The 22,723-nt window shown below is 41.3% G+C and overlaps 1 protein-coding gene across 6 annotated transcripts in view; it reads left to right on the forward strand.

Annotated features, from left to right (window-relative positions):
• Positions 1-978: 978 nt before the first annotated feature.
• arhgap17a (Rho GTPase activating protein 17a) overlaps positions 979-22,723 on the forward strand; it is a 28,313-nt gene continuing 6,568 nt past the window's right edge. For 2 of the 6 annotated variants that reach the window (XM_061809795.1, XM_061809800.1), the window contains exons 1-18: positions 979-1,554; positions 8,437-8,476; positions 12,876-12,980; positions 13,541-13,573; positions 14,031-14,107; positions 14,601-14,712; positions 14,942-15,018; positions 15,321-15,438; positions 16,044-16,112; positions 16,293-16,374; positions 16,800-16,927; positions 18,019-18,130; positions 18,209-18,290; positions 20,103-20,183; positions 20,263-20,376; positions 20,500-20,591; positions 20,953-21,100; positions 21,435-21,713. In XM_061809795.1, coding sequence (XP_061665779.1) covers positions 1,502-1,554; positions 8,437-8,476; positions 12,876-12,980; positions 13,541-13,573; positions 14,031-14,107; positions 14,601-14,712; positions 14,942-15,018; positions 15,321-15,438; positions 16,044-16,112; positions 16,293-16,374; positions 16,800-16,927; positions 18,019-18,130; positions 18,209-18,290; positions 20,103-20,183; positions 20,263-20,376; positions 20,500-20,591; positions 20,953-21,100; positions 21,435-21,713 — 1,802 coding nt within the window. In that variant the 5' untranslated portion in view covers positions 979-1,501. The remainder of the gene's footprint in view (positions 1,555-8,436; positions 8,477-12,875; positions 12,981-13,540; positions 13,574-14,030; positions 14,108-14,600; positions 14,713-14,941; positions 15,019-15,320; positions 15,439-16,043; positions 16,113-16,292; positions 16,375-16,799; positions 16,928-18,018; positions 18,131-18,208; positions 18,291-20,102; positions 20,184-20,262; positions 20,377-20,499; positions 20,592-20,952; positions 21,101-21,434; positions 21,714-22,723) is intronic. The other 4 variants (XM_061809796.1, XM_061809801.1, XM_061809797.1 and 1 more) reach the window with 4 other exon arrangements.

Consider the following 22,723-nt stretch of genomic DNA (forward strand, 5'->3'; position numbering starts at 1 on the left):
TACTACGAGTGCTGTTTGTTTTATTTGTAACTGAGACGTATAGTAATTTAATACTCTACCACTAGATGGAACTATCTGTTGGCATACATTCACAATTGTTCTGGTCTGTTTTCCAATAAACAGGCGCAGATTCGAAATAGAGAAAGTTAGTGAGTAAAATTCAGACGATATGAGTGAGTCTTCATATTTTTGTGACATAATTGTTTGAGTTGAGTGCCGTGATACTTTAAGTGGAAGCCTGGGAATATCTGGAACGTAGAAAATAATTTGAAATTGGAAAGGTTTGAATCAGTGAAGAAATGTTGACACAGAGTATTTACGTTCAACTAGCTCTCAATTTGGGAATTTTATGACGAAATTTTGAAATTTGACAGTCACTAATGATAATGGAATTTTATGGAACGTGGGAATTTTGTGACTGTAGAAAATAAATTGGTTTAAGAAATGTTGAAGGAAGAGTCAATAATGTATGACGTGTTTTCATGTTGGAATGCTATTTTGGGAATTTTGAGCATTTCAATATGGAAAAATGCAAAGCGAATTTACATTTTACACAAAATCATTTATGTATATACAAAGAAATAAAAACATTTGAAAATAAAAAAGTACAATTAAAACAGCATAAATTGCAATAAATAGAATTGAAAATTGGAAGTACTTTAAAACGCATGAGGAAACAAAATAGTTTGAGAAATGTACAATAAGGGAAAGGCGGGGATTCTTGAAATGTGTTAAATTTGTCACGTACGTACTTTTGGGGGGGGGGGCTGAACAATGTGGAATTTTGAGAAAACAGAACATTTGTAGTGAATATTTGCCGTTTTTGGGATGTTGGATGATTTAAATGGGTTGACAAATGTGGAAATTTATGAATATCAAAAAGCCCGCTGGGATAATTATAACAATAAAGAATAACCTAACAATAATTTGACGTCACCACCACCCCCCCACCCCTCTCTCTCTCTCTCGCTCTCTCTCTCTGTGTTAGTGGGTGTCTCTCTCCCCCACAGCGCGGAGCTGAGCAGCGGTTCGCTCTCCCCGCGGAACTGGGAGAGGTGAAAGCGCTTTGACGGATTAGTCGATTCCCGACTCGGTCAAACGCAACGTTAGCTCGTCGGCTAGCGGCTGTTGCCAACCAGACACCGACCTGGTACCGTCCGGGCCACTGGAGAGTGATGAAAGGCTGCTGGAGTCGGTGAAACCTGGCCCACGGGTTACCTCTGGACTTTTATGTCGGGAAATATCGCGGAAAAGCAAGTTGTTGGACCATGCAGTCGCATCTCCCTGAAGAAATTTCCACTTCGGAAAGGCTAACTTAGAAGCTAGCAAGCTATCGTTAATTGGCTTTCGGCTCAAATGGCTCGCGCGTGTTTTCCCTGTCATAGCGACAGCTGGGAAAGTTAAAAATCGGGAGAGGCGGTGTGAACTTCATGACAACGCAAAGTCAACATTTTTTTCCCAAGTGTGAACTTCGAAGGATTCGACTGGAACGTGAGCGAAAATGAAGAAGCAGTTTAATCGCATGAAACAGCTCGCCAATCAAACAGTTGGCAGGCAAGTATCGCAGTGTTTGTCATTTTGCTCGTGAGAAAAATAGTAACTATTGTATTCTGTTTCAACGGATTCGCTTTCAAACGACTTGATATGATGTTCTCTGTGTTTGCTTTCATAACTTTTTTTTTTTCCTCACAGTTTGGTCTCGCTATGGGGCTATGAAATGAATGTCACGTGAACGGAGACGTGGAGGGTTGTCTTTTATGTAGTCATTTGTTTGTTTGGGTTTTTTTTAAGTCATATTGGTTTAAAGACAATGGGAATTCTTTACAAGTGTTCAATCGAATGAGCTCATCAACTAACCAACGCGTCAGTGTTGCATGGGAGCAGAGAACAGGAGGATGATGGTGTGTGGCCAGTCATCCAGAAACACAATGAATACTCAATTTGTCCATGGGGCACTATGGAGTCTTTAAATTGTCTAAAGGTGTGAATGTTTTTTTATGTATGTGCCATTTTTTTGGCTGACGACCAATCCAAGGTGTGCCCAGGCTATCACCCAAAGTCAGATGGGATAGCTAGAGGACATTTACTGCTGTCTGTGAATTTGGAGCAATCAGCAACGCTACCTGTGTTCAACCATCAGTTTATCATCATTATAATCTTTGTAATTTACTTGACAAGTTGATAAACCATAGCAAATTTCATATGCAATATTTTTAGTTGCTGCATTAGAAAAGTGCCTTTCTATAAATGATGTTATATGCATGCTACTTCATCGTTAAACCTAGTGTAACCAGTTCATGGTTTTGTATCCATATGGAGAGTTATAGCACTTACACCCCATCTTAGGATGGCATTTGATTTGGGTTAATGACTTAATGCATTCGATCTGCAGATGATTTTGAAATTCAGAGACTTGGCTTGTCTTCAATGCACAGGGGTTTTTTTTTAATGGGCACTGTGAGGAGCACCTAAAGAGCATGCCTGTAATGTTCACTAAGTACCTTGAGAGCCAGTGCAGCTGGGATACTCGTGATATTCATCCATACAGTAAACCAGCTGTAAATTAAAGCTGAGAGGAACATGATGCAAAAAGCAGACGCGTACGCATGCCTGTGTGAGAGAGAATTCCCAATTTGCAGTCTCTTTCCTTCCCTATAAGCGATTATATGTCACTGTTTTGGATTTGAGCAATCCTTTTGAGTGAAGGTGGTGCCCATTTGTGTATCCGTGTTTGTAAGGAGCGGCAAGGCCGTCTCTGCTGCCCCCCTGGGTTCCTGTGATTGTGCGAAGGCAGAATGCTATGTCCAGCATGCAGGCAGGCGCTGAGAGGAAATCTCTCCTTCTGCTCCTTTTACAAACAGGAAACCGCCTCCCAGAGACATGCTACTGGTTTCTAGTGAGACAGACCAAGAGCTGGCAAGATTGATGCAGGGAGTGAAACTGAATTTCAGGCAAAAAGCAGCTTGTCATCCATACAGGGAGCGTGGTTGTTTCAGTTGGCAGTCTGTGAAATCCTCTGGCTCATACTGTACATTTGTTTTTGCCAGAATGGGCCAATGGTAGTGGAGGTATTTCAGTTACAGAACCTCTGGGAACCAGTCACTGGAGTAAAGTTGCAAAGTCCAGTGAAAGAGATCCTGAGATCCGGCAGATCCGCTTGTCAAACATGACCGTATTTGGAGTTGCAGTGAGGTGGCAACTATGAGAAAAGGATCTCCACGCACACAATTTTGACTCAATTACAGAATTTAGATGGTGATTTGGTCTCTGTCTTTTAAATCCATTTCAAACTAGGATGGTGTTGAATAGCTGTGCTTGACTGGCAAGTTAGTCCGGAGTGAACCCCACCTCTTGCCCAAAGTCAGCTGGGATGGAGTCAAGCCCAAAATGAGATCAACCAATATTGAAAACGGGTGGCATTGAGAAGAACTCAGAATTCCAACAGTTTTGAACTGTTAAGGAAAATAGAAAAGAAACTGTGGCACAGTGTGTGTTCTTTTGTCGTGCGTGTGCGTGCGTGTGTGTGATAAACCATTTCCTGGTTTATCAAGGATGAAGTAGGACGATTGGATTGTACCATTTTTAACTATCAGTTCGAGGCATCAGGAATATGGCTGGGGCTACCCGTTCTGGGTAGGAAGGTTCCATTATGACTCAAACATCCAAAAGATGTAATATAGTCATCTAATAACACTGAGGAATTTGTTAGCTCACAGGCTACATTCTGGCACATGTAAACAGACAAGATTTTAGGAAAGGAAAACCTTTCCATAATGACTCAAATGGTGAAAAAAAGAGGAAACGAAAGAGAAATGTCTCTCTACTAGCAAGAGAGGTACTAATGTGCCTGTTTTATTAGGAATAAACTAGTGGGACTTTTGTACTGTCCTAAAGTTTGTCTGTATTTTCAGCTTTATTTTTACAATAAGTCAAAAGCTTTTCTTTAGCAAAACTTTGGAAATCATTAATGTATTTTTGGGTAATCCTGCTAACTAATAAATTCACAAACCCCTCTCAAGGTCACCTTGGATTGGTGGATTCAATTTACAAATCCTCGTCTCAACTAACATTTTCTGTGGCTTCTAACATATATTCGTGTAATTGCTGCATCCCTTTGTGTTGATCTCATTTGAGGAACATCAATTATTCAATTAATCAGCCCAACAGAGATCTTATCACAATTCAGGCTGCCCTCAATCACATCCTAAGCAGTTGCATTGTGTAATCCTTTCTGGTGCCAAAGCTAGCTCAGCATTATGCAATCTGAAATAAGTCAGTCAGATGGGCGCTTTCCTCTGTCCTGACTGAATGTCATATTTGAACAAAAAGAAAATGGGTGTTCTCCTGGGTGTCACCAGACTCTGCCCTAGGGACAAGAGGGTGTGTCACCTGTTTATTTGGTTCAATGACAAGCAAAATGAGAGAGCTCTTTGTTGAACCACAAAAGTTTGGTTTTCATCCAGACTTTTAATTGGCGAGACTGAAAAACCTTCTTGAAGTATTGATGCCTGACATTTTCTCTAGCAGTAATTTTCATTCTTTCAGTCTAACAACTTCTATATTGTCACTCTAAAACTTGCAATGAAATTGAATTCTCCTTAAATTCTGTCAAAAAGTAAAAACTACATCACCTGATAATTCAAAATGCACAGTAAATAACAGAGGATCCTGGTTGTAAATAAAGTGGACTGAAACATTTCTCTATTGACATTGTGGGTGAATTAGAATGTGAAGCGTATGAAAATATCGTCAGTTGAAATAATACAGAGAAATGTTTCATCGACCCTTAATTTGCCGTTGCGCAACAGTTAATGGTCAATTATTCTACCAGTTGCTTTCATCCGGGCCCAGTATCCATTACTGTGTGCCTCAAGCTGCCAACTTTTGCAAACAGAGCGACCCTCCCTACTCCTCAGGCCGCTGACTATGTGGAGTGTCTACTAACAGAAGCTGCATTGTCCTTCCACCGGTAGTGTTCTTTTACTCCACTTCCACTTTGGACAGTAGATTGCCATGGTTACCATTCCCAACTGACTGCCACGGCCGTCAAGCAGTCAGATGCAGCGGGCAGTGGCATAGTTTGTTTCAATTTTACTGTTAGGCGCAGCAGCTTCTCTTCACTGGAGGTCAGCTGATGCCAGCTCAACAATTGTTGTTTTGTTTGTGGGGGTTTGTCCCCTGTCAAGGTTGCACATGGCCTATTATTTCCTCTGCAACAATGTTTTTTAAATTTTTTTATGTGATGGGGGGCTGACCGGATAGGCAAGTGATTCTTTTACAATGCAGGCTGATGTTTACATCACAATCAGGAAATAGCAAACTGGCATAAATGCCATATAATAATTAAAATGTTCCCAAATGGAGGGGGAGTTGTAAGTAACTTGTATCAAAAGTTGACTGCGCAACGCTGCAACCAATTAATTCAAACAAAATCAATTTGACCTCTGATTTGTTCATTTTTTTCCCCAAACCATTAATCCCCCCCCCACACACACAATTAATGAAAATTTAATGAATCAATTCCCTTGTTGAGCCTTTGCCATTATTAACTTTACAAGCAACTTTGAAGTAACATTTTACCATAAACTGTATATGCAAATGGAAAATGAAGTTATCCTCTTTATAAGACAACTTGTGCACTGTGCTTTTCAATATTCTAAACAGTTCTGCAATATGTTAAAATTGAATCATTTAATTATGAATCGATTTTTATTGAGATTTATTCACTCATAACTTCAATGATGAATAACTGACATAGTGGCCAACTTGAAGAGGGAGATTATATTAGTGAGCATTCGTGAGGTATCACTTCACATGGAAACTTCATTGTCGTTATATTGTATTTTTTTCTAATTTTATATATATTATTTTGTCACTTCAGCCATAAAGTGAGAGTCAGAACAAAGCCGGTTACAACCAGCATGACAGTGATTGGACCTCTGAAATTTTGTGGCACTTCACCATATTTTTCCAGACAATATCAAGTGAATTCTAAATTTAGGTGTCTTTGCAAGCTTTACAGGACAGGTGTCAAACTCAAGGCCCGGGGGCCAGATGTGGCCCGCCACATGATTTTTATGTGGCCCGCGAGGGCAAATCATGTGTATCAACTTCCATGATTTTTGGTCATATCTCTAATAAAATTTCAAATTGTCGTATCATAAATGATGACATTGAGATATTGCAAGCATTTTTGTGTTCCAAACATCAACAATAGTTGAAAAAAACATTGCCCTTGATTTCTGATTCCGAAACTAGGTGATAAATTGTGGGTCAATTCAAGATTTTCATGGTTTCAGTCATAATGGCCCTGTGAGAGAAACCGTAACTACAATGTGGCCCGCGATAAAAATGAGTTTGAGACCCCTGCTTTAGAGCTTCCACTGTAACAGTTTTGGTGCTAGTGAAAAAAAAAATGTATGCCCCTCTAACTAAAAGTTGGATCCAAAATTTCCCTTTTTTATTGACCTTTGAGACTTTGGCTCCTGAAATGGGCCAGATGCACAGTGGTGTCAGTGTGTAGGGAACACACTGGTGGCAGGATTTATTTTTTGCGACGACAACAAATCACCCCCCACGAAGTCCTGCTAGAGTCAGAATATATCAAAGCTTTGTAAGGTTTAATAATGTCGTGAGACAACAATCCCTCTTTACTTGGTTAACTTGCAAATCTTTGAGTATATTGGGCTACTGGCTCAGCATGTTTTGATGACTAAATCAATTAGCATTTGAAACAGCACACAAATGCATCATCTGAATGTTTTACTTCAGAACAAGGAATGCCACACGGTCTTCAAAATACAATTCCATGTGTGTGTGTTGTTCACGTTTTTTTATTCACAAAGAGCTGCCAATACTGTCTTGTATGTTTCTGAACATTATTCTGCAGGTCCTCTTGCTGCATGTTATCTCACCAGCCAAAAAATAATGATAATAATTTCCATGCAGTGGCTTTACATTACTCCAGAGTCTGTAACCTCCCCACCAGGCCTGAACCTCAGTATTTGTATTTCTTTCCATGGAACCCCCAAACCAAACTATCCTCCCCATCTGTGTCAGTTTCTCTGTTTCTGCCTGCTTTTCTGCCTCCATGTTTGTAATGGAAAGCAGCTGTTCTGTGCTCTGATGAGGTTACTACAGTTCGTCAAGAGTCTGTGAGGGAGACTTCATTGACTGCTTCTGATACCCAACTTGCAGGCAAGAGGCTGCATAACAGGTTTACTTCAGTCAGCACCTTTATCTGCTTCATCATGTTCAGCAACAGGACATGTTCAGGAAAAAGGAAATCCCTTTAAAGGCTGCCTGAAGATGTTTGACAATGAATTAGTAACAGGTTACACTATATTCCATCCAAGGCTAGTAAATTATTTAATTGAACTCAGGAGCTTTTAGATCCAGAAGCCAAAATATCCATCCATCCATCCTCTTTAGGGTTACGGGTGAGCTGGAGCCTATCCCAGTGAAATTTGTGCAAGAGGTCGTGTACATATCGGACTTTTAACCAGTTAATGGCAGGGCACATATGGACAAACAACCATTCCCACTCACATTCACACCTATGGACAATTTAGTCTACAAAACCTAACATGCTTGTGTTCGCTATGTGAGTGGAAGATGGAGAAACCCCAACCAAGCATGAGGAACATGCAAACTCCACATAGAAGGTCAGAGCTGAGAACTGTAATGCAGACATCCTAACAACTAGTATTATAGTGGTACCCCACAACCGATATATCTGCAGATATAGTACTAGGATTTCATATTTAACACTACAGTATTTTCCACCATCAGATGTGATGGATTATTACTAATACTCAAAAAAGGTCTATAATTAACATGACATGCAGCTGCTTGAACTATTATTAATTAGAAATTGCTAAATTAGCATTATACGTACTATACTGTCGTAAGATGTCACTCATCTTGGTCAGTTACAATGGGTTCAACCAGTAGCAAGTATCTGATGCAAAAGTTTTGATTAGCAAGCATGCGTTCCACCCATGCCCGCTCCCTTTAAGTGAATTTAATCTGTCTGACCTCACCAGGCCCAACCATTAGCCGACTAATAATAGGCTCAGGCAGGGCTCTGCTGTGTTGTTGCTCTGTGTGTGTGAGTCACCAGATATTAACTAGAGCTGAAGCAACTCCCCGTTTGAGTTCCACTGTTTGAACCTGTGCCATGCTTTCTCCATTAATGTTTTACTGATAGTCTTAAATAGTATTGTTCATATTTCTATTTTGATGTTAGACTCGTGTAATCTTGTAATAAGGCTCGTACCTGATAACATTCCCATGTAGTTCAAGTTCAGTTTATAAACTGGTATTTCACATGTTTTCTGAATATGTAAACTGAAGTGAAGCATGGCTACTTCTATTGCCTGTCCTTGTCTGTCAGTACTGATCACATCTTTTTTTGTTTTTCTTTCTCATTCGCAGAGCGGAAAAAACAGAAGTTCTCAGCGATGACCTTTTACAGGTAAACCATTAATCTGATGATGTAAAGCTGTGACCGAATCTTACCTCATCCTGGGAAAGGCTGCATCTGTTAGGCGTTGGCCGCACTAAAATGTTTTCTTTTTTGTCCTGTTCTGTATGTTGTGATATTTTCACCCACGATTATAAGGTTGGGTGAAAATGCCAATAAACTGACTTTAACAATTGCACATCTTTTAAGGATACACATTCAGCAGAGTATAATTGCTTTAAATGAATCACTGTGATTGTTTGACATTAAGTGGCACATCCTCTCCACTCCTCCCATACAACCAGATACCCAGTTTTGGGCAAGGTACTTAGAAAATGTAGTGAGCTGTTCTACAAGTAATTGTACATTAAATGAAGCTTCACTCCACTGGAATTACCTTTTCATTTACCAACTTCAAATAAAAAGTAACATGATTATGTATGGACATTGGCCAAGGCTGCCCTTTGTCACCAATTTTGCTCATAACTTTCATGGACAGAATTTCTAGGCAGAGCCAAGGCGTAGAGGATGTCCAGTTTGGTGACCTCACCATCGCGTCTCTGCTCTCACTGGAGCATTTCGCAGCTGAGTGTAAAGCGGCTGTGATCAGAATCAGCACCTCCAAATCTGACCCTATGGTCCTCAGTCAGAAACGGGTGGCGTGCTCTCTCCAGGTCGGGGACGAGATCCTGCCCCAAGTAGAAGAGTTCAAGTATCTTGGAGTCTTGTTCGCGAGAGATGGAAGAATGGAGCGGGAAATCGACAGACGGATCGGTGCAGCATCTGCAGTGATGCGGATTTTATATCGCTCCATTGTGGTTAAGAGGGAGCTAAGTCGAAAGGCGAAGCTCTCAATTTACCAGTTGATCTTCGTTCCTACCCTCACGTATAGGCATGAGCTGTGGGTCGTGACTGAAAGAACAAGATCCCGGATACAACCGGCCGAAATGAGTTTCGTCCGCAGGGTGTCCGGGTTCTCCCTTAGAGAGATAGGGTGAGAAGCTCGGTCATCCGGGAGGGGCTCAGTGTCGAGTCGCTGCTCCTCCGCATTGAGAGGAGCCAGATGATGTGGCTGGGGCATCTGATTTGAATGCCTCCTGGACTCCTCCATGGTGAGGTGTTACGGGCATGTCCCACCGGAAAGAGATCCCGAGGAAGACTCAGGACACGCTGGAGAGACTGTGTCTCTCGGCTGGCTTGGGAACGGCTCTGGATCCCTCTGGAAGAGCTGGAAGAAGTGGCCGGGGAAAGGGAAATCTGGGTATCCATGCTGAAGCTACTTCCCCTGTGACCTGACCCGGAAAAGTGGTAGATAATGAATGGATGCTACATCAAAGAGAAAATTTGCAGGTTTTTTTTTTTTTTTTTGTGTGTGGGGTGAATCGGTGCAGTATATGATGTCAACATTAGAGATTGATTTTAAAGTTTAGAATTGCCTGGGGAAATGAACTTGCTGTGGGGGCTTCTGCCTCATGTGATCACAAGAGTAACATAACCACTATAAGCTATTTGATTTTGCAGACGGCAACATTAAAGCCGTGCAGCCGAGGAATATAGTTAAAACATCCACCACTTATGATGCTGTTACTGATCAACACTCCAAATACCTCAAGACTTGGATGCCACTTACCTATGTTCAAAAACCTTGTAATTTTAAAGTGACTTAAAAAAAAGTATTTCTTGCATCGTTCCCAGAAATTTTATTAATTTACGATTTTACTGATCCAGGAACAAAAAAGTTGAAGCTGTTGGTTTATTCATGTCATCTATATTTTGGAGTAGTTTATCTTTTCTGGTTGGAGGCAGACCACTTGATCAGGTGTGACATGCAGATATGAAGAACTGTTGATTGACTCAGTTATGGAAAAACTTCCACGACTACAATGATCTCAGTCATTTGGTGAAGAGGTCACTTTAATTGTGGTTGTGTTGTGTAACTTCTCATTCCAATGTCAACACCTCTGGCTCCTTCAGTCTCTGTACCTATCTTGAGGAAGCACGTGGCTGCTCAGCAAAGGCATTCAAGCGATGAAGCTTCTTTGTGTGCTACTGGGTGTTGTCGAAGATCCAGATCAAGCTAAGTGTGTTGGCTTTGCTTCGAGAAAACAACACAACACCCAATACAGTAATGCACACTTTGTTTTGTCAGCGACTCATAAGCAAACATTACAAATAGAACATGTTCTCTCAACACATTTGCCTTTATTCTACAAAAAAGTACTTGTGTAGGTGCAATTGAGTGACAAAACAAGATCAAAAGATAATTTCAGAACACTTGAGGTAAAGGAAGGAAGTGGCTCTATTTTATGATGTCAGTTTTCAACAACTTTCACTGCTCCTCAAAGACGGTGTTACCTCTTAGCTGTTGAGTCTTTCGACTTGGAAACTTTGTTAGAATAGCATTCTGAGCAGCACAATATACAGATTGCTATCCTACATTGTGACGTATTAACCGGCTGCATAGACTTTTATAGTGACCACGAGATGTCTAGTAGATAATTTGATTTGCATCTGATGTGGATTCAGTTTCAATGCAGTCTCCTTCACAAACACCATACAATTGGTTGTTGACCATTCCAAGGTGTAGTCCGTCCCTTAACCTAAGCCATCTGAGGTAGGTTTCAGGGTAAAGTGTTAAAGAATGGATGAGTGTAGCCTTCAATTTCATTTCTAGGTGTCCACTTGTTTAGTAAATTCACCCTTGTCTTGGCTTTACTCTGAAGTCTATATACTATTATAGCCAACCGTCTTTCTTTTACCCTGATCTCCCATAGATCTACCATTCCTTGTTGCTCCTCTTTAAACGCGCTTGACCACAGTAGGAGACCGCAGAAATGCTGTGGAATGAACAAGGAGTCTGTCTGCACAAAATACTATATTGTGTTCCTCTAAAATTTGACAGCAGTCTGGTAGGTTAGCGACCAACCTCTGCTACACTTCTCTGATGGAAACAAATTAGCCTTGACGTCTCAACTCACTGAGTGTGTCATGTTTTTTTTTTTTCCCCATTCCAAATTTGTCTACACCTTTCTCATGGTAACCAATAAATAAATAAAGGCAACAGGACAAGCACCTTCTTTGTCTTTCTGCAAGTCTGGGATTCCCTACCCTGTGCTGCGTCATGGGAGTTGTCCCCCCCCGTTTAACACGTCAAAAGTGGTGGAACACACCCTGTCGCTACTCTTGAGAGGCGTATGACAGAAGCTATGCTATGGTGCTCTGTATCCTGTTTTGGAAGGAAACCATTTTCTAGTGATGGATAAGCCAAACACTTCCAATACACGGGACCATCATTTTTCCTCCTCCTATTTTTACGGAAAGGGAATTCTGTCTTGTTTTTATTTCAAATACTAACTGGCCATAGTCTGAGTAATGTTACAAAGCTGTAAAGCGCTTCTCTTTTACATGTGTGCTTGTTGAGTTTGTATATGAGCCAGCTGTTTTGGGAATGCTGGGGGCCACCATGGGTCATGAGTGACGTAAGAGCGCGAGAACAGTGGGAGGCAAAAATGAGACTGTGGGGCTTATGGAGGGAGATATCTGCCGTGGAATTCTGACTGTTCTGTTTTTGGAACACAATTGTCTGGTATTTGGTTGACCCTTGCGCAATTATCCCCTTCTGTGACTGCTCTACTTTCCCTCTAGATCTTAATGTCCTCGTGGAGCATTGTTTTAAAGTGAGTTGTTTCCCCCCTGCAGGCACATCTGTTTTCCTTTGGTGGTGCCAGCTTTTTATGAGCTCAAGGTGTGATCTTGCAAAGCATTTTTCATATCCTCTTCTTGGCGAAGGTGTTGTGAAAAAAAATGATGGAAATGCCGTGCATATTGTTGATACTGGTCGTCCCAGTCAAGCACCTGGCATCACAAGGACAGTGTGCAGCTTCACTTGGCTTCTAACCAAAATAGCTGTGACTCCCATCATTGACCAGCTCATCAATGACGGTATTATGGCTCAAACACAGTGGATCTGTGTTGCTAGTGTGCAGACAGGAGAAAGCTTGTGTAACCCCAACGCCTTTTTAACACTAATGAACGCATCGGCCCTGTTCACAGCACAGTGACCGTTGCTATGGAAACATTTCCGATGAGCAGTGCGCTTTAAAGATAACATTCCGGCGTTGTTCCATTGGGACCAGCCTTATCAATCATGGTGGAACTCTGAACTCCCCTCAAGGGTGTTCTACAAATCAAATCGATGCTCAGAACACAAACTGATTCATCAGTACACTTTTGTTTCTTTGTCGGGTTTTACAGTGCTAGTTAATAAAATAGCAATAACCAAATGAATATATTATCCAATGATTATGTACATTTGGAATACATATTTCAAAAGCCAGATGCTAAAATATAACTCAACGTTGTCTAAAATATGGAATATATTTTGTGAACATTGTTACTTCTTGTTGCACAGATCGAACGGCGGATGGAGTTGGTGCGCGTGGTGTCCCACAACACACACAAGAAAATGGTCTCATGTCTGCAGGGACATATCGGGGCAGATGCCGAGAAAAGACATGTGAGTCCACTTTTGGTCTAATTCAGAGGTCACAAACATGGTGTCATTGAGCATCAGGTTGCCCCCAAAGACCACGACTAGCCCGAAGGTCTATTCTAAAACACCTCACCAATGATGGGACAATGTGATTTCGTGGGCATATTGTAGATGTGATCATTTGTTAATATCAAGTTATTTTTAATAGGAAGTATTGCATGTTGTTTGTTTCTTCCCCTGCTAAATCATTGTTTGATTATTGTGTGAAATCATTAAAATATTTCTTTACATAAATGAATATTTTAAGTATTATAAAGGTAATTTGAGCAAATTTGTGATTTCAGAAGTGTGTGTTAAAACGAGTAGTCCTTTACAGTAATCAGTGTCTGAGAAGTAGCTCTCAGGTTCAAAAAGATTGGTGACCCGCAAATGCTTAAATTCAAATCATTGTACTTGCAGTATTTGGAAATCAACAAGGGAACTTGAGAATAATGGTCTTGATTTTATCTGATTTAGAAATATCCCAGTAGACGTGATGAATTTTTTTGTGTTTTCTCCCCCACACAACCCAACATGCACTACAGTCCGTACCACGCCTCTATACAGGAAATGGTCAGGTAAAAGAAAAAAAGTATTGCACCTCCTTGGCCTGTTCAAAACCACTTCTTCCATTACATCTGCTCTTTGTTTACTTTCAGTAGAGTCTCTGTGCATGACTGTTTTGGTTGTATTTTCCTCATTAGAGTAGGGTGTTGGGATGATACTTTCTGTACAACTTTCATATTTTAAAGGTGCTTGGAAAGAACAGTTCATTTGATAGATTCATTTCATGTTACCTCTTGTATCCCATTTAACTTCGACTTTTCCCCCGTTCTCAGAAAACTCACTTCCTCTTCCTGACTTTGTGAATGCATCTCTTGCTCACTCAATGGAAAGTCTTGATGACATTTCCATTGGCCTCAACCTCACGCTTTTGAATAGAAAGGTGGAATGTTGCCTATTTTGAAGTGCCTCAGTTTGAATATAATCATTGTTTGCATCTGCCTTTCATCCACACAAACATGTCTGCCGCAGAAAAAGCTTCCTCTCACGGCGTTGTCTCAGGCTATGGTGGAAGGTGGAAACCAGCTGGGCGAGGACTCTTTAATAGGGTGAGTTACTTATTCATTGACACTTGAGATGATCTTTTTCTTCTCAGTGGCAACGGTTGCTATACAGGCCAGAAGCTCCTCAGGGAGTTTAAATAATAAGGTCAGACAAACTCATTCAGTCTTATTTTCAAATAATGGGATAACGAGGCTTTCATCCTCTTTCGATGAGGAGGCGCATATTCACTGAGGCCAATTGAAACGCACAAAACAGGCTGTTACAATCACTTCATGGTTGTGAAAGTAGGTAGCTCTTAGTAGTCACATGTTTGTCTGGGATTAATGAGGAAGAGAGAGTGCATCACCCCATCTGTGTGATGATTTCTTAACTACTTCCATAAAGAAATCAATAAATTTTCTAACCCAACAATTTTTTTTAAACACTTTTTAATCTCAATTAACCCCCACATTTTGCCTGATGATCACACATACATACACGCACCCGCGCGCACACAATAAAAACCCACTTCCCCTCTGTATGGATATGTGTTGACAGGAAGATGATGGAGGTTTGTGGGGATGCAGAGAGTCGTTTGGCATCTGAACTGATGCAGCACGAGCTACAGTTGGAGAAAGATGTCCTGGATCCTCTCAGCCAGCTTGCAGAGGTCAGAAACCACAAAGAGCAGCTTGTTATGGATCACATTTCTAAATGCATTTAGAGAGATGTTTTGCACTTGTCGTGTTATACTTTTTAAGTCAGAATAACTCCCGTTGACACACACAAACACACAATGATTGTATACAACATCTTTTTCACTTTTATACAGATTAAGATTTTTCTCTGAGAGCCAAAAAATATATATATATTTTTTTGGGGGGGGGTTTCTCTTTTAGGTGGACATCCCCAACATTCTGAAACAGAGGAAACAGTTGGCCAAATTAGTGCTGGACTACGATTCTGCAAGAGCGAGGTCTGACTCATCACTACTTGGTTAATTTCTGCATAGAGTTCATAGCGTAGGTTATACAGGTTAAAATCATATTGATACTGTAATGGTTGAGATCTGAATAAGAACTAACATTGGCACAGAATAAGTTAATATTGGGTTTTCATTTAGTAGCTGAATATGGAGCTGCTTGTCTCTGCTCTATGAAGTGAAACTTTGCATCATGATCAGAGAGGGCTTGTGTTCCTTCCTCACTGATGAAGTTGACATTTTGGTGTCATGGAGAAATCTTGATTCCATGTGTGTCTTTCTGTGTCCAAACACAGATGGTTGCAGGCGACCAAATCAATAATCTCAGGAACAAACACTCAAGCACTGACTGCCAAGGCTGACCTACTCAAGGAGGAAGTAGACGAGGCCATGAACAAAGTGGAACTTTGCAAGGTATCAACAATTCTGTGTGGAAATGAACTGCTTCAATGTGTTCCTGGTAATCTTCCTTGTTTGTATCCATTTTGGCTATAATAGTTGTGAAAGTGTCTCACAGCTTGCATTCACATGACAACTTTGACAGTCTTGTCTCCTGGTAGATCAGGTGACTTTAAAATGAATATCCAGGCTGACTGTCTTTTATAATCTCTGTGGGCCTGGTCAAACACTTCTACGGTGAAAAAGTTATTACAGCAGCAAGTGAACATTCCAAGACCTTTTGGGCCTTTGACCCAGTTTACTGACACACCCGGATGCTTCAAAATGCCCCGTCAGCTCCCATACGCATGTGTCTGGAACTATTGAAGTTGTTGATGAGCGTGTTCTAGTGTCGCTGAACTGCAGGATGCATGTCGGGTTTTCTGCCCAGGAAGGACACAAGCGTTGGGTATCACCCTTGTCGTTGTCTCCCACCGGAGAGTTTATGACTCACAAAGTCAAGTTCCTGCGCACCAAACCAAGTGGCACTTAAAATATTGTTTTCACAGATACCCTATTCTTCTAGAAAGCTATTATGTACTGCCATATCCACACTTTTTACCTTGTGTTTCTTCTACTAGGACCAACTTGCAGCAGACATGTATAGTTTCTTCTCAAAAGAAGGAGACTATGCCTGTTATTTCTTAACGGTGAGTGCAGTGAGTCAACACTCTAGACAAATGACAAATGTGTTAGCATTGATTCCGTGGGAATGCCCACAGCTGTCGTGTCACTTTAAAACAGAGTGCAGACCAAGCTCTTTTTTTCCTGTTCGGTTTGTCTCATTCTGTAGCCCTCATCATTTTCTCTTCTCTTTTCTCTTCCTGTAGCTTCTTGAAGCTCAGGCAGAATACCACCGAAAATCTCTCACTTTACTGGAGAGTGTTTTGCCAACCATCCAGGCTCAGCAAGGTAAAGCCCACAAGTAAATCCACGTGCCCATTGTAACATTAAACAGTGCACCTTTGCAAAACAACGTGTTTTAACAAAAGTCACAATATGAAACCTTGTTCTGTGTTGTGAGAATCTACACTCGTGCTTACATGCACACTCCTTGCACCCACTACAGCTTCCCTCCTTTGCACATTATCTGACACAAGCGTAAACGCAAAACGTGTGCACAATCAGTCCTGCTGACTTAGTACTTCACCTCAACTGTTGCCCCCACAAATCTGCTGGCCAGACCAATTCCAGGCCTCACCAGCATGACGATCAGATGTTAGATATTGTTGTTTTATGTCTCTTTGGATGAGAAAGGGTATTAATGGAATTGGGTATTTACGATGCATGTCATCTTTTGCTGTAGCATCATAAGGAAATTCACATTTTATGTTCAGATTCTTGGATTGAGAAGCCTGCCTTTGGCACTGCATTGGATGAACACCTGAAAAGGAGTGGGAGAGAGATTGCCCTGCCCATAGAGGCCTGCGTCATGATGCTGCTAGAGACTGGGATGAAGGAAGAGGTAATTGAGCCAAAACAAGCTCTGCTGAAATCAAGCCCGTAGACATATGGCACCCACATACGGCATTTCAATGTAGTTATGTTGCATTCACTTGGTTTTATCATGTGCATTGAATGCCGGACATTTAGTACAATACCCAAATTGTGTGTTAAGATACTTTAAATTTCATTGATTCAGAACTGAATAACTTGGGGATGGAAGTTAGGCCAATGTGTACCATTCCATATCATACTGTTGTTGGATGACATTGCAGGGTTTGTCAATTTTGTACATAATTCAGCTGTCAAAAAACAGCAATGCTGTCTCAAACGTGAAGATACTCTATTTTCCCTTAATTCTATTCCTGGTTTTCACTCACAAATGATTTTTGGAAGTCCTTTTGAAAGACCCACCTGTATCACATTTAGCAATTGTTTTGTGGCCTTAAAAAAATCATCCTTGTCATCAGTCAATTTAAACCATAACAGATGGTAGCACGGTGTTTTCATTGTTTTAAGATGATCTTGCTGCCAGTTAATTTCCCCCTCCGTGTTTCTAAAGCATAGAATGAGTTTACGTTTGCTCAAAACCTGACCACTCACCAATTTGTTCTGCTGTCTTGAGTAAAATAAGTGCTGGCGTGGCTCATTAAAACTCACACGGAGCTGTGGTCCCTATTCACAGCGCCACGAACTGAGAGCAAGCTTTAACTAGCTTGTTCACGTGTAGGTTGGCAGATGAGCGGATAGTCAAAGTGTAAACAGGGGAAACTTTTACGTAATTCCTCCAGCCAGCCAGCATGATGATTGATGAAAAGGTGGGAATGTCGCCTCCTGAAAGCAAATATAGCAAACAATAGAGTTGAGTTGTCTCCTGCTCATAAATCACATTTCTAGCTGTTATGCTTGTACAAGAAAGCGTGCATTTGAACAGGAAAGCCCTTTTCAATATCGTGTTGAGTCTGATCTGTGCCATTATGGAGTGAAGACTGCATTTCTGTTTGTCACTATAAAGTGTGTGCTGTGCTGCAACTGGTACTGCAACTTTGTTGCTGTTTGCGGGTGCTCATGGCCATCACTTTTTCTGTGTTTGTGTGTGTGGGTGGGTGTCAGGGTCTATTCAGAATTGCAGCTGGGGCATCCAAACTAAAGAAGCTAAAGGCGGCGCTAGACTGTTCCACCTCACAATTGGAGGAGTTCTACTCTGACCCCCATGCTGTTGCTGGTATGACAAACCAGAACTGTATTTTCTGGTGTTTAACTGTAATAGAAATTAGAAATATATGCGGACATACAATTTCAGGAGCACTGAAGTCCTACTTGAGGGAACTGCCTGAACCTTTAATGACCCACCAGCTTTATGATGAATGGACCCAAGCATGCAGGCAAGCCTCCTATGTTAAAACAAATAGATGACATGAGCAAAAACCCATGTCTATGTTGGGGAACCGACAATGATCATCAACATCTTAACCATTTTTTTTGTTGTAGATTTAATGTCTGACATTATGGAAAAAAAATGTGTGCTTATGGCTACACTTTTATGCTATCAAAATAGTGATTTCCCACATCTTCGCTAACTTTATGATCTGATGGATGGGGAATATCTTGCTTCTTCTCATTTGTTACAGTTGTTTTAATGCTCTTGGTTCACGGTTCCTCCACGTTGGTGCCTACTGGGGTTGTCTCAGTCATCTCGATCAAGAGCTCAACTGCAGTTTTTTTATGTTGTCGTCTTTCACGGAGGGTGTTTTGACAGAGTAGAAAATCCAGATTAGAGTAAAAAATGAGTGGTGACAAAGTATTTGTGTTTCATTACTTCCCACCACTGCACATCGGAGAGAGAGAGAGAAATGACTCCCCACATCACAAGATGATTACGTACTTAGAATGATCTTTGAGTGCTAGCCAATTGACCCCTCCGTACAGGGCACTTAACCACGCCTCCTGAAGTTGCGTCACCCCACGCTTGCTAACCTCAGACAAACAATTAGCAAAAATGACGGCGCAGGAAGAAAAAACGAGAGCGAAATTGTCCAATTCACCAGCTGATTTTTCACTCGCATTCTTACCGAATAGTGAAATATCGTTGAAGAGCAGACAGCAAGGCTTCAAGTATTTCAGCAAGGGGTATTTCAATGGTATTTCCATGCATATCGACGGAGAAACCATCGATATTAGCGCAAGATCTTTCCGGAGTCAGAGGAAGACCGAGAAGCCACATAATATAATATATTATAACCCAAAGACGAATTCGTCAATGACAGTTTCCTATTTTCGTGTTACTAATCACACTTGTGTGCAGAATCTGTATGTGTATCTGCATAGCCGTTTGTGAACCGCCGTATGAAGGAAAAGAAGAAGGCGAGGCTTGATTTATGAGTTGTTTCTCTCGTTTTCTTTGTGTAACATCACGCGCTCCCCTCAATAATTATTCTTGAATTAGTCCTTAACCTACGTAAGTCCCAACCGAGAACGACAATCACTACTTTAGTGTCCTCAAACATCCTTCCTTCAGTCTTGGTGTCTCGGTGCACGTCGAAGGCTTTTAGGACTCGCTAATCCGGTTTAGCTTAGCTCGCTAGCCGCCAACAAAGAGACACGTTTGTGCAGTCAGGTCCTCCCAAAGTATCGCTCAACACAGATCAAGTGTGTCAATCATTCACACGTACCTATGTTATGCAAGCGAAGAACTGACGATTCATTTATATGAGACATGTATTGAAAATCAAATATAGGGCTTACCTTCGTGCAAACATATCTGTTCCGGTTGATTTTAGATGGATTCAGTTGATGATGCGGTCTTCCACAAAGTTTGATCCATCGAAGACATTTTTCGTACTCTGTCTTCGGTTTCTGGAAAGCGTACGAATTGAACTCCACCAACTAGCCCATCAGGATACCTGTCGTCACTATTACAAAGTCTGTGACTACACCTCTTAACCATATCTATTGTTAAGGAACCCAAATACGTGATAAAACGCGAACAAAAACTATACTGGACCATGCGACTTTGTCAGAGGTAATGGTGGACGCCAACATTTATGCAGATCTCTGGCCTCTGATTGGTCACCGACGCAGATGACGCAATTTCTACGGAGGGGTCAATTATCAGACCTTGAGTGAATTTGATCAAATTCATCCTGATTATTGGTATTTGTGTGCCCTGCTTAAGATGTGCTGTTACATTGTTTTAGTTTATCAGATCCAGATAAGAGGCTTCAGGCTCTATGGATTGTATGTGATAAACTACCAAAGAACAACAAAACCAACTTGAGGTAACCTCGCCTTGAATCCCCAAAATACCTTACTACGTTATCTACCTGTAGTTTGTTTGACATTGGTGTTGAAATGTAGGTATCTGGTAAAGTTCCTTGCTAAACTGGCTCAGGATAGCGAGGTAAACAAAATGACTCCCAGCAACATTGCCATTGTCCTTGGACCCAATCTGCTCTGGGCCAAGACTGAAGGGTGAGTGGGTGTGGACGATAATTCAAAGATGTTTGCAATATTGAATGATTAATTTCACATTTATAGTTACTTTATTAAAGTCTTAGCAATGTTTTTTTTATTTTGTTCCACGCGGACACCCAGGAGTTTGGCAGAGATGGCTGCGGCTACGTCTGTGCACGTGGTGGCCATCATAGAACCCATCATCCAGCATGCTGACTGGTTCTTTCCTGAGGGTAAACACAAAGTTTTTTTTCCTCTTTAAAGCTGTCAATATATATCAAGGCAGACAAGTCTGGAGTTAGCTATTTGAAGCCAGGAATTAATGGCTGCATTGACAGTTTATTTAAATCGTTGATGCTAAATTTCTAACAATAAACAAATGTAAGGTTTAATAGGAGGAGCATCTTCCAATATTTACATGCACACCTACCAATTTTTAACATTATAATAGATATAAAACAATATGATGTGTATTTTTTGACCTACATTTGTTGTGAAAAGTTAAAGGTTTCAGAAGATGGCTTGAAGTCCTCACTGGTTGCAGCAAGACTACATTAAAAAACATTTTTGTAAATATTAATTCTCATCTTGCAGATGTGGACTTCAATGTGTCTGGCATGTTTGCAATGCCTGTACCCTCATCCAACCACAACAATCATTTGGATTATGATACTGGCACTATTGAGCGGAAGAGACCAGGCAGTTTGGTTGGACCAGATACGGACGGAAGCCGCAAAGACAAGTAAACATCTTCAGTGTTGTTTGTGCCCTATTTAAAAAAGAAAAAAAAAGCATTTAATATTAATCCAGTTTGCTTTCCTGGCTTTGATTTTTGCTTCCTGAATGTTGGACTCACGGGTGATTAGAGTTTGTACACTAATATTATTTCTCACTAGCTCACATTTTATATCTAAAATGTTTCTGGTGTTTTTGTGCTAATCCTACTCACCCTTTGCTTGTTTTCTGTATTTAAGATGATTTTTTCCCCCCTCCTGGTGTAATCATTGCTCTTCTGATCAGTCCTGTGGTGTTCTCTTTGTCTCCTTCACTTCCTCACCGTCGCCCTCCCCCCACAGTAGCACCTCTAACAAGTACTCGGACCACACCCTCCGTAGAGGCAGTACCACTTTAGGTAGAAAGCAGCACACCTCACCCGCCTTCCAGCCCCCTTTACCCCCTGTGGAGGCCCCGGGGCAGGGACAAGGCACCGGGCAGGTCCCGCAGTCCTCGGCTGAGCCCCAGGCGCAAGCTCTACCGGGGGCGGCGGGGCCCGACAGCCCCCATAGTTTGGCTCAGGGTCTCGCTGCACTCACTGCCGCTCAGCAACTTCTAGCGCAGCATACGGAGGAGCTCAGGTAAGAGCTGCTTCACTGCTGATGGTGTCTTGAGGGAGAGTGACATCTCATTTATAAGTTAGTCAAATTAATCATTTTGGGTTCTCGAAGCTTGATCCCTACTGTGGGCTTTCTTTCACTATTAGTAATCTTGCAGTAATGTCTGCTGTCATTTTTTGCAATCACTCGATCCTTTTTGATGATGTGTTTACGAAAGGTGGCAGAACATTGTCTGACTCTGGATTTCTTGAGTGGTAACATTCACATTCAGACATAAAAACTGTCCCGAGGGTTGGATGGCCTGTGCTGGCAACCTCCCAGGCTCATTCACTGGTACACTTTATTAATAAAGTAATTCTTAATTCCCTCCCCCCTAACTCTGTGTTTTTATCAGGCAGACAGTGCTGTACAGTCGCAAACTATAAGTCGCATTCTCAGTTCCTCTTTATGGTTTACAAAACACAATGACATAAATTGTGAGAGAGGCCTTTGGGTACTCTGCCCACTCGGTGTGTGTCCCTTTTTTGCTGGCATCTTTAAATGTTTTAGCAATCTACAGTAAAATGAAAGAGGCATTGCCAGAGATATTGACTATTTACTCAACTACAGACAGTTTGAGTTTTATTTCAGAATAAGCGTCTACTTGTTAAAATGCCTGTGAGTCTTCTTTTTTTTTTAACTTGCTATTCAGATGGATGACAGAACAAGCCATTATTTGCGGTATAGGATCTATTGGTCTGTTTTCCTCTGTTCACTCTAGGCGGATTTTATACCAATGCTGGTCTGAGCTAGACCCAAAATTATTATTTTTTTTGTATCGAATACCTTAAGGGCAGCATGGTCTCCTATTGGTTAAGACATCTGTCTCAGATTTGAGGTTCAAATTTGTTCCACACTTCTGCTATTATTTTGGATGTTCTCATCATTCTTGGGTTAGTTTTCTCTTGGATACGCCATCATCCTCCCACATTCCAAAAGACATACTTGTCAAGATAAGGAATGTTACGTGACAAGCACACAGATGCGAGATG

This window comes from Syngnathoides biaculeatus, chromosome 22 (assembly GCF_019802595.1).
Source record: "Syngnathoides biaculeatus isolate LvHL_M chromosome 22, ASM1980259v1, whole genome shotgun sequence".
Classification (NCBI taxonomy): Eukaryota; Metazoa; Chordata; class Actinopteri; order Syngnathiformes; family Syngnathidae; genus Syngnathoides; species Syngnathoides biaculeatus.